This window comes from Alligator mississippiensis, chromosome 5, assembly GCF_030867095.1.
Source record: "Alligator mississippiensis isolate rAllMis1 chromosome 5, rAllMis1, whole genome shotgun sequence".
NCBI classification, from domain to species: Eukaryota; Metazoa; Chordata; order Crocodylia; family Alligatoridae; genus Alligator; species Alligator mississippiensis.
In genome coordinates, this window is record NC_081828.1 from 86,308,414 (window position 1) to 86,329,164 (window position 20,751).

At 41.3% G+C, this 20,751-nt stretch overlaps 1 protein-coding gene across 5 annotated transcripts in view; it reads right to left on the minus strand.

Annotated features, from left to right (window-relative positions):
- Nucleotides 1-2,291: 2,291 nt before the first annotated feature.
- The window catches only part of FHOD3 (formin homology 2 domain containing 3), a 645,457-nt gene continuing 626,997 nt past the window's right edge, over nucleotides 2,292-20,751 (minus strand). For all 5 annotated transcript variants that reach the window (XM_059728584.1, XM_019479159.2, XM_014611417.3 and 2 more), the window contains one exon: nucleotides 2,292-8,307. In XM_059728584.1, coding sequence (XP_059584567.1) covers nucleotides 8,225-8,307 — 83 coding nt within the window. In that variant the 3' untranslated portion in view covers nucleotides 2,292-8,224. The remainder of the gene's footprint in view (nucleotides 8,308-20,751) is intronic.

Sequence of the window (20,751 nt, forward strand, 5' to 3'; positions counted from 1 at the left end):
AATCTCACTTCCCTGCGACAAAAAATGCATTTTCACTTGATATTAGTATCTGAAAAATGTGTGCATTGTCACTGCACATCTGGAATTTTGAATGGCTAATGGACATACTTCGATAGAAGAGAAAAAGTGTCTGGCCAATAAACTTATTTTATATATTTATTTTAAAAAGCATTACCATATTTCTGGCTAGTGGCCTTCTCACCCTCTAGATTTTAACCCAGTGCAATTGGAATGTGAAGCAACTCTTTAAGAGAGAAAAAGATATATATATACATGAAACAAAGTACCTCTTTATTTTAAATAATTAAAAAAAAACAGTTAAAAAGGAGCACGTTGTTATTTCCCTTGGGGACGTTTTGTAGCTGGTAACTTCTACTGGTTCCTGTCATCCCAAAGGGTATGGTGATGTTTGAAAATCAGCTATTAAACTTATGTTCAGTGCATCTAATAATATAGGGTGCCTCCATGAAAATCTTTGAACTCCATAACCTGAGCTCACCATACCATGTACTGACAGTGGATAAATATTTGGAGATTATACTAATAGCCCAGGAAATGAAAGAAGTTCAAGTTTTTGCATAATAAATTAGCTACAAGAAAAGGCAGCAATATGTCTAAATGAAAATACCATTAATGTATGAATGATTGTTTGGATCATTGTGATCAATGTCAAATTGGGATTTGGTGTCAAGGAGCGTTCCCCAGGGGTTCTATTGGTCTGATTTTGTTCAATATCTTCATTAATAATTTGGAGGATGGAATTGAATGTATACCTTGTAAATCTGCAGCAGACATGATTGGGATTCAAAATGACTTTAATCAATTGGAAAAATGGTCCTAAAAAAAAGATGAAATTCAATGAGGCAAGTGCAAAGTACTGTGCTGAAGGCAAAATAATCAAATGTAAAATACAACGTCAGGCTAGCATGCAGTATAAAGATCTGCAGGTTATAGTGGCCAGTATGGCGTTAGCCATAGAGTGTCTTGTGCAAGCGATTGGAAGTGATTCTTTTCACTTTTTTTAGCATTGCCAAAGCCTCAGGTATAGTACTGAATCCAGGCTTAGCCATCCTGTTTCAAGAAAGTGGTTGAGCTCTATAAAATATGTGAGGAAAGGATGTAAAAGCTGGGATTATCTAATCAAGAGAAAATAGAATTGAGGCAGGATTTGATAACAGCCTTCAGTTACTTAAATGGTTGCATAAGGAGGCAATTTATTGTTGTCTGTGTCTGCAGGGAACAGGACAAGAAGTAACTTCCTTAAATTTCAGCAAGAGAAATTTACATTAGGTAGGTGGAAAAACTGTCTCACTCTGAGGATTGTTAAGGACTGGAACAGATTGCCTAGAGAGGTTGTGGAGTCTCAGTCTTTGTAAGTTTTAAGTGCTGATTAGATAAATAAAACATAGTCCCGTTAGAGCAGGAGATTGGAGTAGATGATCTCTTGAGGTTCCTTCCAGTTATATTTTTTCATGTTTCTATGACATCCTCTGACCTCACCAGAGGACAGCACTTACAGAAGCAGTGAAACTGCTCTCCCTGTTTAATAGAGGCAAATATATCACACTTCTTTTAACACAACCCCTCCAAAATATTCTGCTCCTGCATTATAGACTGAAACCACCATGAATTGGATCAGCTGTGAGAATGCCATTCTCCTAGGCTCACTAGTCAGTTAAAAATTAATTTCACTGGTGATGCATTAAAGATATTTCCATTACTTAAAGCATGGGTCCCTTTTGTACTCCCATGATGTTCACCTTAATGGCTAAAAAACCTGACAGAAGTTTCAGGAATTCCATAATTCGTAACAATTCTGAATTTTCCCTTGGGCACAAGCACTTGTTCATTATCTCATCATCTGTATTTCTAAGCTTCATGACATTTGCACAGGTCTTTGGCTGTATAGAATAGTTTAAAGGCAGAGATCAATGGCCATCCAGTGGTAGCACAGAGCACCACATCATGTTCAGTAGGGATATATGGTGTGAGACTACTACAATCCCTGAGAACTGAACAGAGATATACTTACATTGACTTCACTCTGGATCAAGCATCAGGTTTCCCTTATGAAAATAAGGGTAAAAACTAGTCTTTCATTATCAGACCATCCAGCTCTTTTAAGATGATGAACTCACTGCCTGGCTGATGGCTTCATGGATACATAGAGAAAATTAAATTAAAGTGCACTGACAAACCCTATGCACTCACCCCAAAACAACCAAACACACCCCCACCCAAAGACTCCCAGTGATTAGAATAATCAACAAAATCAGTAGCCGATTCAGACAGTGCTTTGTAAAGCTTTATTGCAAGATGTGTTTACATAACGCTGTAGAGGTGAGCTTTGTAACTACTTATATCAAGAAATTTTGGACACAGGTCTGTGGTTGGTTTTCCATGTTGACCCTGCATGGCACACACACACACACACACACACACACACACACACAAAAGAAAGACTGTACTTTTCTAGACAGTGAGATGGGGAAGAAATTGGAGGACCAGAGGAGGGTTTGTTAATGAGGGTTATACTTAATGTAGTGACAAAGCCTCCTAAAGATGGGTACAAATTGTAAGTGTGCTTGTGTGTAGTAATTTTTAAACAGGAATTCAAGTTCTTTATGTAGTAAAACTGAGAAATAAAGAGCAGGTTTGTAGACAATTAAATTTATCATAAACAAAACATCTTTATCTAAAATGAGAAAAAATGACAACAACAAAAAAACCCCCAAACAGAGGAGGACCAGTAGATAATATTTTTGACCATGCGTGGCTTTTTTTTTTAAATTACAATTCACAGAATAACACTGCTGAAAAGCCTATTTTACACTATGCTACACACAACACAAAAAAATGAGTAGTAACATTTACACAATTTTACAGTATTTGTCCTTCACCTAAGACACATGTCCTTTTCTACTTTACATTTTTTTTACAATTCCCAGCTCACAAAAAATAAGAAGACATATGAGCAAAGACAGTCTTTAAAAGGGAGAAATGCAGCATATGCTACAAATAAACTTTTCTTTCAAAGGAGCTTCCGGGTTAGATAAAGGTTAGACACAGTATACCTCTATTTGCCACTCAGTGTGAAACTATAGAGTAAGAAGTGTACAGAAATATTTTAAACACATTTTTTTTTGCATAAACATAAAACTATAAGACCCTGCCAAAGCTCCTTTGAATGGCTTGCTGTTTGAACTATTAAACTGGTTGCCAGAAACCTCTTTCTATTGCATCTAAAATACCAACTCAATCACAGGTTGCACCAAGAAGGAAAAGAAAACAGGCTCTTATATGGATTTATTTGTTTTCAAATTAGTTTTAATGTTTCCTAATAAATTTTCTTTGTTAGGAAATTACTGCAGGTTTTCTTCCTTACCTCTACCCCACCCTCTGTGTCCCTGGCAGTTTTCCTTCTAGAGAAACTTCAATATTCATAGCCCTTGCAGTTTAGAGAATACTTCTTGACTCCAGATTTTGGAAGTCAGAATAATCTGAACGTTAAGCAAAGTTAGGATCAATCCTTCTCTATCCACCTACCATTCACCTTAAAGATATCAGTGGGAGCTGGGGGTATGTGTAAGAGATCAGGAATCGCCCTTTGGGGTGCTGCTTCTTATCATGCTTTCTTAGTCCCGTTACCAAAGAGTCTAAAAAAAGAAAGGGTTCTAAATGATGAACTAATATATTGGTAAATCTTGGACTTCTAAACCAAAACCCACTTTGAAGTTAAAGGAATGTCTACATGTATAGGGATGCGGGACGTAAAATTGGTAAACTGCTATCTTCTCTCATCTTGAATGCCCAGCGTAAGCTAATTTTAATCGTGCCTGACACTTTACTAAGTGACTCATCTTTCTGCCCCTGATTTCCAAATTCACATTAATAGGATGTTCTAAAGGATTTGGATATACAGGTTCATTGAGACAGACTGGATTTAATGACACGGAAGGGATATCAGTGTGGTATAGCCCCCACAAGCAGCACTTTCTGGCACTTTCTGACTTTCTGTGTTGTTGCTTTCCTTCCTCTGTATTCTTGGGGTAAATTTACAGTATGGCATACTGGGAGCTTAAGGCTCAACCCTGCCAAGTGTCAGATGCTTTGAATAGGAGGAGAAGGGCACCTTGCAGGAAGTCCTCCCTGTCAGGCCAGGACTCAGACTCTGAGCTCCTGCTAGCCGGAACATGGACTCTGATGTATACTTAGCTACAGTGCCATACTCAACACCTCCTGTTTATCGCTATTTACCACAGTTTTCCCCCCCCCACCAATATAAAATAAAGCTGAACCATGCAGCTTTTTAAAAAAGGAAAAAAAAATCACTTGCTTCCAGCTTTTGCCAATGCACAGTTCAATAGAAAGTGCAAAGATTTAAAATAAGTTCAAATGAAAAAAAAGTGCTTTTAATTCTTTTTTCAGTACCTGTCAGAATAAAATAGACACCTTTGCAGAAGACTGGGCTACAATTTGTTGATTTTACTAGGGCAGAGTTTATAACCCCCCCCCCCCCTTTGCAGGTAGAAATCATTGGGGAAATGCATTAAGTGCGAAAACACTTGGAATTTGTGATTCTGGTGAACAGAATTCCAAGAGATGATGAATGAAAAACATTTTTTTTTCATCCAGGGATCTTTTGTGAGCTGTTTGTATGTAGTCCACAATTAAGGACCAGGGAATAGAAAAGGAGATTGGGATAATCCTCCTTTTGGCAGTAATTTGAAATGCTGAAGTTCACAGCAGCATTAAAAATGAGGATGGCATTATGCTGGTACAGAAGTGTCCCAATTACACACAGCAGTGGCTCCTGAAATGACCACCACCAGTGGTCCTGGGAGCTTACTGGAGATTTTAAACTCTTGGGGTAAGATTCTCAGCTAACAGAAACTGATTCCCCCCCATATATCTTTATACTTATCACTAGAATGTTACACATAAAGCTTAACTATCTGTTGGACACTAATAAAGACCTATTTTGATGAAGGACTGACCCTGAATCCATATGTGCTATGACAAGATTATATGCAGACAAATGCAAGATTTAGCCAACTCTTCCCCATCAAACTAGAACCTCCAGATTAGATAAAGGGAAACAAATTTTATTTTCAAAAGCATTAAATACAAGAGATACAGTGGGAGATGCTGCCTCTTCAAAGCACGACCATACTAAACAATTGTCAATTATTGTTATTAACTTAAATGTTAACATTTTCTATAGTAACTGCATATTTTATGTGTTGTATCAACTTGCCACAATAGATAATCAATACAAAAAGAATTATACTAACCAATAGCATGTTATCAATTGACCAAGTTGAAAACAAGTCAATAAAACTTGTTTGGGAATGGACTTTTATAAAAACTTGAAAGAGAATTTAGGAGATGGTAAGAGTCCACTGTAAAAGAGGGCTGGGCAGAAGCACAGAAAAAATGTGAGAAATATTAGGGTTGAAATAATTTACAAGGCAAAAATTTACAAATACAAAATATGTCAGACCCCGGGAAATCTGGACTTGTTCTAAAAAAACCACAAGTTTAATTTTAATTCTTCACTAGTACAGTATTAAACATCTTGAAGTTTTGCTCTACTACTGTACCACGAACAAATATTTATATTCCATTTTAAAAAATAATTTACCAAATATTTTATTTGCCAGACACAGACGATGTACTATGTCTACATGAAATGCATCCCCGTGGCCAGTCAGCACCTGGTCAACAATGTCTATTACAATGTTTGTACAGTGCATTTTAGTTTGTGTAATTCAATTAGTTTTTTAATTAATTCAAATAGTTATTCACTCAAATAATGTGTGTTTTCCCCTGTTGCATTAAAATACAGGTCATCAGGCATCAGCTACATCCTACTGCAATAAAGGCTGCATTTGGGCCTCTCTTCTCCCTTTCATACCTTAGAAATCCAACATAATTCTTGTACCCAGAACTCAACAACCTGCACGAATCTCCATGACCTCCGTCCATGCATTCTACACAATCTTGAGCAAGAAGTTAAGGAAACATACTGAATAGCCATCCCAGCAGCACCTAGAGATACTCACCAAAACCCTGATGCTCATAAGTGTTAATATCTCATTGTAATGGACTATGATAATAATAAATGGCATTTCCTTCAGTGTTCTAAACCTTCCTATGCAGAACTTCGCAGCATGCTACCTTTTTTACTAGGTAACTAAAGAATAGTTTCTGTTTGCCTGCAAAACCCACTTGTTAAACTAAAATGAGATGCTAAAATGGAGGGAAAACACATTCATAAAGGACCAGAACTCATAGCAGGGACATTTACCCCCGCACCAGAGAGATGAAGACCCCCAAATAAGAACTAATATCCAGCATCTGACTGTTAGAATCAAACAGGTGGGATTTTTCACCATATTCCATTTAATATTGCCAGTTGATTAGCTCTCTAATCACTCAGATGCGCTGGCCAACACAGTTTTATATGTGATTCGAGTTCTATCTTTGGTATCTGTGCACTAGGCAATTTTCAGGGATCTGGTGGTCAAATTTTTACTTCCTGTTAACCCCTCATAGGCCAATATGGGCCACCAGTCAAACAACCATGGGCTAATTTATCGTGCTTCACTGGCAGGTTTTGCAGTCCATGCTGAAGTTCCTGAGCAACCTATTTTAAAAGTACCTCAGGTATGACTGCAGTGCACACATATTCTCAACCCAGACTAACTGAAAAAGTTAATCTGTTAGTGCCTTTCATTGCCTTTTTCTGTACCATCTTATCACTGACATGCTTTGGTTAAAATATTCCTTTTTATGTTGTCAGCATTACAATGCAGTTCTCATGAAAATGCTTCAGTAAGACTCAGGGATAAATGCATTCTGTTCAAATTTGCTAAAACAGATGTACTACACAAAGACAAATGCGCTGATTACAGGGTACCCTGTCCAGTTCTGACAATGGACTGTGATAAATTATGCTGGGCCATACCACAACAGGACATTATAAAACCTCACACATACACTGGGGATGACTTAGATAAGTTAGTTACAAACTAGTATGATGAGGGCAAATAATGAAGACAATTTCCTTGTGTGGAAAGAAATGAGTTCACTATGGTACTTTCTTCATTTAATTTTCATGTTAACAATTAAAAGAAAAATACAGGAGAATTTTAGCAAGGCTGTTCTGTACTTGGTTCAGTGAGTTTGAAACAAAATCCCCACCAAGCTACATCACAACAGAGAAAAGCAGCATGAAGGGCCAGGCAGGTGAACAAAACTTCTTGATCTAGTCTAACATGTAAAGAGTTGGGAGAAACATCTGAAATTTTAACTAACACAGTCAACCTAGAGCTCAGCAAAAGGAGGTATCCTGTGCTATCTCTGTGTGTGTGCAGTTTTGTGTACAGTGTGTGCGCATTAATACATATTTAGTCCTGGGTCTTAAACATTCCACTTGCCCTGAAGATGACCTCCTGCCCCACAATGAATTTCATTGGATAACATTGCGTTCCTGTAAAAAGACAACCCTATCCTGTAGAATAGGTGGAATTTTAAGGCCTCAAGGGTGAAACCTACATTCCACTGGCGTCAATAAGGTAGGAATTCACCCTAGGACAATATGTGTATATGAAGATACATGCACACAAATCTATTCTGTACATATACGTAAGTGCACATACATTTTTACATTCTTTGGTGGCAAGATAAAAATGGGGTTGTACAATTGTGTATGTTTGACCAAAAAAACTGTCTAAGGAAGATCATAGTAAGTGTAACAGAAGGTATTTTGCCTTTTTAAGGACTATTCCTTGCATTGACAAAATGCCATATTTTATGATTACTAAAACAGGCCACAAGGAAAGCCAACGTAAACATAGCTCACACAATACAAGATCACTTGAAGAGAGCCCCTATTAACCATGTCAATGCATCATGAGAAAACAAACTATAATCTTTCACCTACACATACTCGAACACTCTTTTTTGGAACCATCAAGTTTTAGTGCTGAGTTATAACACACCCTTTAGCCCTTTTTGTGGTTTCTTTCTTACTTTTTTGATTGTTTCTGGGGTTTTTTGTTGCTTTTTTCTTGTTTTTTTCATTTTACCAAAATTAAACTAATAGAGGACGGAGGATGTCAGGAGTAGCAGATGAGGCTGGCAAGACAATGCTACACTGAACGGTTGTCAGCCCGCATGTTACCAACGATGGTTCTGCTTGCAGTCATCTCCAGCATCTTCATACCTGCATCTCAGAGGTGCTGATCAGGCCCAGTGCTTTGGCTTCTTCTGGTGTCAGTCCACTCTTTAGTGTTCTTCTTACTGTACAGTCACAAAGTCCAAAGGCGAGGGGGAAAAAAAGACCAGCAACAATTAGGAGTAATACTTAGGACTGTTAGCTGAAAGATACATTCTAATGAGAAAGTGGAAATCAAACACAAAGCAGCTATGCTAGGGTCCCCAGCTTCAGAACATCTGAGTACTTCAATCTAGTGATTAGTGGGAATTTTGCATACCCAGCATCTTTGAATAATCAGGCCAATAATGTCTATCTCTATACCCATAGCTTCAACACTTACAAATTTCCAGGTAATCATCACTGAAGGATAAATCCTACATATTTAAGAAAATTAAATCTCAATAAGGCCATAATAATTGGTATATACTCTATAAAAAGAATTATCTTTCTCAGTTACTTTAGTTAGGTTTTTAGAGACCTTCTTCAAGACCCTTTATAGCTTCTATAGAACCCTACTGGTTTCAGCCCTGTTAAATTCTATGTGGTTTTTCCACATAATGTTTACATTGCCATTTTTCCAATACTCTAATACATTTATAAGAAAAGGGAAAAAGAACCAAATTGAACCACAGCATCACACAAAAATCAGAATCCTTGTAAAAATGCTCTAAGGCCAGACCTCCTTTTCCCAAGGTTTTGTCATGTGTCGTCTTACTGCCCCATATCCACATCATCTACTATAATTCTATCTGGGAGACAGTGATCACCTTATGATAGAATTCAACATAAGACGGCGAGTGGGTAAGGTAACTAGTAGGGTGAAAGTGCTAGACTTTAGGAAAGCTGATCTCATTGCACTCAGGCGATTAGTCAAGGAAGCACTGCAGAGTAGGAGTTTTGATGGGATGGGTGCCCAAGAAGGGTGGCTGTGCCTAAAGGAAACGATCCTTTGGGCACAAAGCAAGACGATCCCCGAGCGAGGCAAAAGAGGGAAAGGGGCCAGGAGGCTTCCATGGCTGACCAGAGAAATCCAGGGCAGCCTAAGGGCCAAAAGGGGAGCACATAAAAAGTGGAAACAGGGTGAGATCACTAAAGATGAATATACCTCCTCTGCTCGTGCTTGTAGGGAGGCAGTTAGGCGGGCCAAAGCTACCATGGAGCTGAGGATGGCAACCCAAGTAAAGGACAACAAGAAATTGTTTTTTAGATACATAGGGAGTAAAAGGAAGGCCCAGGGAGGAATAGGACCCCTGCTAAATGGGCAGAAGCAATTGGTGACAGATAGAGGGGACAAGGCTGAACTCCTCAACGAGTTCTTTGCCTCAGTGTTCCTAAGCGAGGGGCACGACAAGTCTCTCACTGGGGTTGTAGAGAGGCAGCAGCAAGGCGCCAGACTTCCATGCGTAGATCCTGAGGTGGTGCAGAGTCACTTGGAAGAACTGGATGCCTTTAAGTCGGCAGGCCCGGATGGGCTCCATCCCAGGGTGCTGAAGGCACTGGCCGACGTCATTGCAAAGCCACTGGCGGGAATATTCGAATGCTCGTGGCGCACAGGCCAAGTCCCGGAGGACTGGAAAAGGGCTAACGTGGTCCCCATTTTCAAAAAGGGGAGGAAGGAGGACCCGGGCAACTATAGGCCGGTCAGTCTCACCTCCATCCTTGGTAAAGTATTTGAAAAAATTATCAAGGCTCACATTTGTGAGAGCCCGGCAGGACAAATTATGCTGAGGGGAAACCAGCATGGGTTTGTGGCGGGCAGATCGTGCCTGACCAACCTAGTCTCTTTCTATGACCAGGTTACGAAACGCCTGGACACAGGAGGAGGGGTGGATGTCGTATACCTGGACTTCAGGAAGGCCTTCGATACGGTATCCCACCCCATACTGGTGAACAAATTAAGAGGCTGTGATGTGGATGACTGCACAGTCCAGTGGGTGGCGAATTGGCTAGAGGGTCGCACCCAAAGAGTCGTGGTAGATGGGTCGGTCTCAACCTGGAAGGGTGTGGGCAGTGGGGTCCCGCAGGGTTCGGTCCTTGGACCGATACTCTTTAATGTCTTCATCAGCGACTTGGAAGTGGGAGTGAAATGTACTCTGTCCAAGTTTGCAGATGACACAAAGCTATGGGGAGAAGTGGACACGCCGGAGGGCAGGGAACAGCTGCAGGCAGACCTGGATAGGTTGGACAAGTGGGCAGAAAACAACAGGATGCAGTTCAACAAGGAGAAATGCAAAGTGCTGCACCTAGGGAGGAAAAATGTCCAGCACACCTACAGCCTAGGGAATGACCTGCTGGGTGGCACGGAGGTGGAAAGGGATCTTGGAGTCCTAGTGGACTCCAAGATGAACATGAGCCGGCAGTGTGACGAAGCCATCAGAAAAGCCAATGGCACTTTATCGTGCATCAGCAGATGCATGACAAATAGGTCCAGGGAGGTGATACTTCCCCTCTATAGGGCGTTGGTCAGACCGCAGTTGGAGTACTGCGTGCAATTCTGGGCGCCACACTTCAAGAAGGATGCGGATAACCTGGAGAGGGTACAGCGAAGGGCAACTCGTATGGTCAAGGGCCTGCAGACCAAGCCCTACGAGGAGAGACTAGAGAAACTGGACCTTTTCAGCCTCCGCAAGAGAAGGTTGAGAGGCGACCTTGTGGCTGCCTATAAGTTCATCACGGGGGCACAGAAGGGAATTGGTGAGGATTTATTCACCAAGGCGCCCCCGGGGGTTACAAGAAACAATGGCCACAAGCTAGCAGAGAGCAGATTTAGACTGGACATTAGGAAGAACTTCTTCACAGTTCGAGTGGCCAAGGTCTGGAACGGGCTCCCAAGGGAGGTGGTGCTCTCCCCTACCCTGGGGGTCTTCAAGAGGAGGTTAGACGAGTATCTAGCTGGGGTCATTTAGACCCAGCACTCTTTCCTGCTTATGCAGGGGGTCGGACTTGATGATCTATTGAGGTCCCTTCTGACCCTAACATCTATGAATCTATGAATTAAGCTCTTGCTTATAAGTCTATTTACATTGTAAGCATTATAGGACTAAGACCTTGGGTATTAGTTTTTTATGAAGTGCCTTGAACACAGTTGTTGCCATAATATCAACAACAATAAAAGTAATTGTAGTTAGATGCACAAAACTTTCACTTGAAACTTATTTTTGCTTCACACATGCAGAGAAGAGTCTTTTTAATTAATTTTTCCAGTCGACACTGCTACTTTCCTAGTATTTTTGTCAGCATGATATGCGATTGAAGGCACTTGAATTCAGGGCAGAAATTGGGCAGTTCATGGAGTCTCTGCTTATTCCATGAATTTGATGTCCATTAGTTTGACTTGGCAAAAATGCAGAATGGGCACTTACAAATTTATTGCAAATCTAACATCTAAACAATGACTTTATGTTGAGCAAAATTATTCACAGCTCCACAGCAAGAAAGGGGGGCAGAAGAAGACATGCAGCCTCTAAAGAAACCAATTATGGAAAGTGGTTAAGAACTTCTTGGCTTCAAGCATTGTTATTATGCAGCACAATTAAGAGCTCTGATTTATTGGAGATTTCCTCCAAGTAACTGAAACTGGGTGGTCACAGACTACGGTCTAGCAGGAGTGAAAGTACTGAATGGATTGTTATGGAAAACAATGAAACAAGGGATAAGACAATAATGTCAAGGAACACAGATTGTGTCATGCATGTGGGGAAAGTGTGATCTATATTTAACAGCCAAATTTCTCTCCTCAGCAATCTGAAACAATTAAGTGAATGGAGCGTGTCATATAGACAAATATCTATATAGACAAGCATCTATCTGGTATCATTTGGCATCTGAGTAAAAGCCATTGGGAGGATGTGATGTGTGGCATGATATACAACTCTTCACCAGGTAAATGTTTGAAAGACAATTCCCCATTGTCTAGGGACCTTAAAGCCTCCATACCTAGCTTTAGGGTCTTTTGGGATTTTTTCAATACCACTAGGTACCCACATATTCATGGAGACAAAACTATTCACATCCATCTGTTGAACTACAGGAATGTTGCATTCAAGCTTAGCAGAAAGAGACTGGTCACTGTGAATGCCATATTTTTTACTTCTAGGCTTGATTATCCAAGCTGAAAAGCTGTATAAAATTCAGATATAAAATTCTACCTGCTTGGTAGCTTAAGTTGCTGTCAACAGATCATATACTGCTTTGGTCTCTCTACTGGCAACCCTACTGAATACAGTTTCCAGTTTAAAAAGTCTTTGCCCCTGTATTCAGGGTCCATAATGGACTGGAGTATCTGCCTAAGATACTTTTCTCTGTGACCACAAACTCCAAAAACTGCTGTATTCTCCTCAAGCAATGAAACTGTTAATCATCACGGGAGGCGCATGATCACAGAAGTCAGAACTTTCACAGGAATTGCGTCTAGACTGTGGAACTCCCACCAGAGGCAAGAACCACAGAGCATCCCACTCTCAGGACAGAACGCAAACATTCTTTCAATAGAGAGTTTCTTCAGAAGTGTCACCATAGATTCAGGGGTGGGCAAAATATGGCCTGCGGGACAGACCTGGCCTGCCAGGCCATTTTATCCAGCCCACAAGGCCTCTAAAAAATTTAGAAAATTAATATTTATCTTCCCCTGGATGCCTGTCAAAGATGACAGGAGCCAGAGCAGTAGGATCAAGGGGAAGCCACAGCAGGACCCTGCAACAGCAAGGCCTGCTTGGCCCTGCTCTCCTCAGCCAGAAGCCCCTGCCTAGCATAGGCTTCTCGCCTAGGACCATGGGGCTGTTTGTGCCTCCCTGAATGGGAGTGAGAAATTCAGGTAAGAAGAAGTGGGGGCGGAGAGGGACAGGGAGGCAGGGGAGGGCGGTGGGGGATTGCCCAGTCCTTGGGGCCAGGCCAGCTGCTGCTGAGTCCTGCCATCATGGCCATGTAGCCAGGAGCCACGTGGTGTAGAGCAGCTGGCAGGTGAGCAGGAAAATGGGGAAAGTGGCAGCGGGGGATGGAGGGAGTGGAAGTCAACAGGTGTGCGAGGTACACGCCAGTGCCATGGGACCATCACTGACAGGGCACAGAGCGGGGCAGCAGAAGTGCAGGGCATGGGCTGGCAGGAATCTATGGAGCCAGACTGGGCTGTGCCAGCAGGGAGAGAGGGGGAGCTGGCCTGACTCCATAGAGCTCCTGCCAGCCAGAGCCCTGTGTTCCTGTTGCCTCACTGTGGACCCTGCTGGCACTGGTCCTAAGGCACTGGCGTGGGCCCCACATTCCCATTTGGCTGTTGCTGCACTTCTACGTGCCGACTCACTCCCGCTCCCCCCCACCCTAGCCCTGCGGTACAGGTGGAGACCAATGCGCGCAGCCCCGACCCCATGTGACCTGTGCTCACCCATCTGGGCTGAGCAATGGTGGCGTGGGACAAACTGCTGCTCAGTGTGGGGGAAAATTGTTCCCTCCCCCTCTCCATGGCCAGCGCTTCCTGTTGCAGTCTCTTGGAGTCCATGCACGGCTGTCCTGCGTCTCCACCGTGTCACCATCACCTCTGGGCTGCCCCGTAGGGCAGCAGCGGCAGTGCAGAGCAGACACAGGGCAGCCCAGTGCAGGCTCCAAGCAGCTGCACCAGGAAGCACCGGCAGTGGGAGGGGGAGAGGCCATTTTTCCCCCGTCCTGAGCAGCAGTTTGTCCCCACCACTACCGCTGCATGCAGCTAGGCAGTGCAGAGTGGGTGCAGGGTGCGCTGGAGCTGCTCACTGTTGGCAGTGGTGAGGTGGCACCATAGGGTGCTTGGGCTCTGGGCTGTTGCAGGGTGGGGGTGGGTGCTGACCGGCTCAGAGGGGTGCACACAGGGGGCTCCCATGCACACCCGACATACCCTCAAACCTTTCCCGCAAGCCCCACAGCCACACCCTTCCCCACACAATCACACACCCCACAAATACTGTACCCACACATGCATACACATACTCATACCCCTGACACCCCTGCACACCGCACACACTATACAAGAGTAAGACTGCATTTTGAGCTATTATGCCACTACTTCTACATATACAACACAAAAACACAAATCAAGACAAAAATATTTTTAAAAAATTATATTAAAATATATTATTATGGGTATTTGATTTTTAGTATATAATTTGTTTTTTCCCCCGTTCTAAGATGGCAAACCCTCTTCCCCAAAGGAGTACTTCTAAGGGCAAGGGGAGGGACTTCTGGTGGCAAAGGTCAGAGGTTAGGGGCAGGGCTTCCAGTCCCAAGATGGTGACCAGGGGGTCCCACACCTGTCAAGGGGTGGGGCTACCCATGTGGCCCTCAACAGCTTGCCAAAACTCGGTAAGCAGCCCTCCGCCGAAAATAATTGCTACCCCTGCTATAGATAGACATATGACCACAGGCATACACAAGAAATATATCTATTTATAGTTACAAACATGTGTAAGAGACATTTTAAACTAAGCTATTTTTCACAAAAGAATAATTAGACAGAAGGGAGTTTAGGGTGGAGGAGATGGAATACATGAGGAAGAAAAACCACAACTCTTATTTATCATTGTAAATACTTAGCCGGCACTAATATGTTAATGACAGCCATATTTATTCATATAAAAATTGCTGAAAGAGAAAATTCTGCTCTACTTTATAGCAATATAAATCTGCATTAACTCCTCAGAAATCCATACATTTACTTTTTCTTTTATACATCTGATGAACTGAAAACAGAATCTAGCCTAGCAATCTAATAAAAAATGTTCCTTTCTTTTACACTGAACACAAAACAGAAGCTACTCCTATTCCTATTTCATTCAGATGACTTCACTGTGAAAACCAATTTAAAGAGCATGATGGGGATCCAGCCCTGGCTGGGGCTTAAAGGTTCCACCAACCACTGTCACCACCACCATTCACTTAGCTTGGATAGGTGAAGAACTGAGTGAGCAAAAAGGCTTTCCTTGCACATTCTTATAGGACTTCTCTGCATGAATGTACAGAAAGATAACTCATGTTTAAGACATCCCAATGGCTGGAACTTTCAGTTTCAGCAGCTAACCAGGAGGAAGCAACGCCAAATCAAGCAAGGCTTTGGCAGACACCATGCTCTCATCAAGAAGATGGTTAATGGTGGAAAAAGAAGAGATGTAAAGATCATGGGTGACTGGTGTCTCCTGAGTCTGGGGGGGCACCTGCAGAAGCTGGTGGCAGCAGCAGGGACAGAGCTGATGAGCACCCGCAGAAGCCATCGGCAGTGGTGGCAGTGGGGACAGCCCTGTCAGGAGGGGCATGTGCCCCCCCTACCAGTCACTTATGGTAAAGGTCTTCCTTCCCCTTCCCTTAGCTAATGCAAGATAAGCATCTGGGCCAAATTCACAGACATTCTATGACTATTTCCAAGATTAAAACTATCCATAGTGACTGAGTACCCTAAGGGAGTACTTCTGCTCATACTTCAGTGTGTAAATCTCTGCACTAGTAGTACAAAGGAAAAACTAGAGTTGAATGAGTGTGTGTGTGAGAGCCTTTTTGCCTTTTAAAAACATGGTTATGAAAAAAAAGTTAAAAACAAAAAGTGAAAGTACAAAATTGTGTGCCCACCCCACCTACGGACGTGTCAGTAACAAAACAGCTATATCACAGAGCTTGAAATCTGCTTTCTCACAACACCTTTCAAGGAGTTACAAATTTAGGACTAGCTGCCCATTTTCCACCTTGCAGAGTTCCCCTTGATGGCCCAGCACAACATAAACTGGTCCACATTTTGTTGCAAGGAGATGGGGGGAGGGAGGGGGACCGGTTTATGTGCACTGAACATCTGTTCTGTTACAGGTTTAAACCAGTTTCTGATCACTTAAACCAGTTTATGTGTAATGTCTGTCCGTAGCTGAAAGATTTATCTGATGGGCCAGGCTTAATGAAAGTGTATTTCCTAATCTGGAAATCTAATGAAAAGCACTGCTATTGTCTTTGGTGGGAATAGAATCAGGCCTAAAGAGTGACTCAACAGATAAGCCTTGTAAGCAAGCACTGAAAATGCTTTTTATTTTAATTTAAATGTTCTTATTTTGACCTACTTTCTTTTCCGGTGAAATCCCAAGTTTTGTGGTGATTGGGGACTTTTTTGTCATTGCAATTGCTCAGAGGAGTCAATAAACTGAATAATCTTCCTTCCTTTCCCTTCCTACCACCCCCTCCCTAAAACAAGGGGGAAGGGGAAGGAAAGCTACTCATAAAGCCAATGGAAAAGCTACCCAGTGTCATTCAACTGTTATGTGTTATGCACTTTCAATAGTAATAGAAATAACATTAACACTCTTCTTCCACAACTGCCAGATGATGCTTAATTGAATTAGGCCACCTGGACTGAATTTCTAGTAGCAGTTCAAACTTTTGCTTTCTTGCATATCACACATTTGTAGTTGGGATTTTTAGCAGATTTCCTACAAAAGTATTTTAAATACCCTTATGCTTTGAGGCCTGTAACTATAAGGAAGTTGCAGCTCATGGAAAGAGCCCGGGCATTCTTTTAATTAGTAATTTTCAATAACATCACTCTAGTCTAGCACTTAATAAAATAAATAATTTTGACTTCAGTAGGATTATTCTGATCTCAGAGTTATGCACATGCTTGTAAGTACTACAGTGCACTAGAGCTCTGCTTTTTAGATGCCTCATCTTTAAGGTGTCCAATTTTCTAGCATCTTTAAAAGTGATTATTTTCGTAAAGTGCTGAGCATCCACTTCTGGAAATCACTCCCCTTTTAGGTGTCTTAAGTTTGCCATCCAAAAACAGAGCTGCCCCATACCACCAGTTACACTTGAAAATATTGGCCAAAATCCTTATCTTACTTTTCGTTTTCCATGTTTTAAAAGGTGACCTTAGTGTACATGAAAATTGCAGGACTGACACAGTGGCCTTGAAGATGGACTGATGTCTGTTCACCCAGGTGGCTGAAGGGTAGAGACAACAGCAATGTAAAGTCTCTCACACTATCCCACTGTGCCTTTTGGAAGGACAGTGTTTAAGGATGAGAAATCAGGTTATTCTCTAAACCCATTCAGTCCTTGAGGCTGTTAAAAATGGGATCAATTTAGTGTCCATTATGACAATGTTTCTTGTGATATCAATACCTGTCTACTAGAAACAAGATTGTCAGCACCTGCCTGATTGCTTAGAGGTCATCAAATAGTACTACTCTTGAGGGTAGCCATGTTTAGTTACTACTGAGCTGGGCTGGATATGAATAGGTAACAGATTTTATATGCAATTCCTAACTCCTTGAAGCATTTACAAATTTTACTAGGAGCATCTACTTTCTTCCTTCTTTTGTGTCTTTATAACAAGGCATTTAGCAGAATTTGCAGATTCAGTGGAATCTGAGTAGACCATGCCATAAGCTCTTCTGCTATGGCTTTGAACTTGCAGCCTCTGAGCTATCACCCATATGCCTTAGAGCCCGTACCTATGCCACCGTAGCCCCCTGAAGCATCTACTGGAACATCCAAACTCATTGAGTATGTTTACTGTAAATTTAAACTGCGGTTTTCTCTGCATTAGTGCCTGACAAGCCTATGATGGTTGGACGGTTTAGTGTTGAGCAGATTTACTGCTGAGCAGGAGAACATGATTTATTTCTGCAAGGGGACTTGGGCTGTTTTAGATTCCTTGTGGTAAGCTATCATATCCTTTTCTCTGTTAAAAATTCTAGTTATAGATTCACCTGAGCCCATTTTTTGCTTTTTATGTGTGTGTGTGTAGTGGGGACCATGGAGTTCAAGGAGACCTTGTTTAAAAGCCTTTGCACCTATGGAATCACAGAGCTGTCTCTTTAGACATCTCTAGATAAGTGGTGAGGTAGAAAGGTGAGGCCACAGCTTGGGCCTACCTTCCCCCTGGTCTGTCTACACTGCCTCATGGAAAGGAACTGGTCCAAAGAAGACTGTAAACTGCACTCTATAAAGATGTGGAATAATATTTGCACTACAGGTTGGAGTCCTGGTGTATCTTCCATTAACAAGCTATGCATTACCTATATATAGCATTGCACTTCTCAGACTAGATCTTTATTCTTCCCTCTTTCCTGAACTCTATGTCATATCTCTAACTTGACTAGACATAGTATCTTGGCTTGTAAAATGCTTGGTCTGCTGCAGATCACATTAAACTAAGTTATGGAACGCATTTTGGAGGCAGTGACAATAAAAATAAAGCTTTCTAATGACCTTTTATACTCTTTAAGCAATCTTTAAAACATTTGCTAAAGAAACATAACATAAGAGGAAAATAACTTTTGTTCTCGTCACAAGCAAGGCCTGCTGAGATCCCATAACCAAGAAACCAAATGTTGTTTTTAGGAGGTCAGAGGGTATGATATTCTTTGCTAATCAGGAAATGTAGAACTTAATTCGGTATTCTGGCAGAATGTAGCATGCCTATGATGAAATTGGTGAATTCAACTGAGCATGCTGGGTCAAACACAATGAAACAGATATGCAGCTTCAAAGAACTGGGAACATTTTAAATACAAGCAGAATCCCCTAAGTATAGGTTTCTCTTAGTGCATACTTACTGTAACCAGAGGTTGGTTTTTAAAAGGGCAGCTAGCAGACCTGATTTCAGTTTTTTTAAACAAGTGAGGAACAGTAAAAAATCATGACTGGCGCCACATATTGTACTTGTTTCGACGGCTTTTGGCACATGAATCTCCAGCATTTCCGTGTCAGCCCCAGCTGAACCGCAACGGTTTCCTTTGCATACATATGATCATTTTGTCAGCTCCAAGAGAATTACAGGAATAGTGTGACTCCCAACAAATAGCACAAATGAAGCAAGTCAGTAAACAGGGACAAAAACCAACACAAACTACATGCAGACCTAGTGCAAATGGATGCAAGTCCCATGGAAGTTTCTGGGCCAAGTTCCACTGTGACATCAGTTGGTTAGAAAGCAAGTTCAATGACCTATCAATTACCTACAGGTGAGATAGCAATGATACTAGGAAAGGTAGTTTACAAGAAAGTAAGGGACTATACATCTTGTTTTATATTATACTCTTTTTGTCATATTTTGTGTCCCCCACTGGTTAACTTACTCTCACCTTTTTTTTTTTTTTTTTTTTGGTTCATTTTAAGCCCATGCAGAATGTACTTCCATTTCAGTCATTTTGCTCCAGTCAGTCAAGCTATGGCAGTCTGGTGACGTGAAAGCTCAGACCAGAAACTGTCTTTTTTATCCTCTTCCAATGTTTTCTTGGATGATCTATTTTTCATGTCATTGTCTGCTGTCTTGAATTAAGTTGAGACAGACAGCATTGTTTAGCTCAAATAGAAATAAATTGTCAAAGTGGCATGTATGTTGTGGAGAGTTTTCTTAATAGGATTTATGGGTGAATTCCTGGATCTCATCAAATACCATGCTGAAAATGTACAGCCAACTGAAATATGCTTTCCGTCAGGGCCAGCGGTGCAGAAAGTGTATTACTGTCTTCTAGATTTTCCTTGAGTCCCAACATTTCAGACACAGAGCCAATATTTTCTAACAAAGAGTGCCATCCTCACTGTAGTATTTGAAGTCCTATGATACAAGTAGGAAACTTAAGAGTTTCCAATGTGTCTCTATACGAGAAACTAAATATGTGTATGCTCTTTAAATTGTGTTGCATTCTACAGAACAACAAGATATGCTTTATTTTGGAGAATTTTGATAATGGAAAGGCATATTTGTTGCTGTGTAATATTTAGTTGTTTAAATTTTACTAACTAGAACTGGTTTGTATCTCTGGCTAAATTTTTATAGGTTTCAGCATTTAGATAGCATCCATAGCAAAGCAGGCTGTTGAATAGTCAGGGGTATGCAAACACACTCTAAAGTAAAAAAAAAATTGGAAAAGTCCTGTGGAATCTAAAGCCAATAATGACAGAATTTGTCTACTAGGAATGATTTTTAAGAGGATAGGAGATTAAAATGTAGGTCTATAAATAAGAAGAACAGTTTAAGTCAGTTAAGATTAAAATGACATCTTATAGCATAACTAGTTATTTCAGGCATATTCTGTGTCAAAGAATTCAGAGCCATTTAACTTTTGTCTTCCATGGCAAAGGGTAGTTCTCTGCAAGAACAGTATTAGGCTTCCTCCTCTCTTTGCTGCACTGCTCTGAATCAAAAAAAAAATTAAAGCAACTGCTGCAAGAACCTGTCTTTGTGTCTACAAACAAATCCTTCCTTCAAAAGCAATGTTAGCACCACAAACATGATCAGAATTCCCACCCTCACAAATTGACATGTGAAAATTCTTCAGGGCAGCAGAGGGCTCTCTTTGGCAACTATGGTATCATTTTGCTCTTTTGCAAGGTCGTGCCAGAGTGCATTTTTGTTACTGGATGTTTTCTTTCATATGGCAAACTGAAAAGCAACATTATACTTCCTTATCTCTCCTGGTTCTCAAATGAAGCCCTTTCCTCAAGAACAGTTTGAGCTTGTAAATCAACAACACGCTGCTTCTCATTTTTCTCAGATGCTGGAAGAAAAGCATCTTATATAAAGA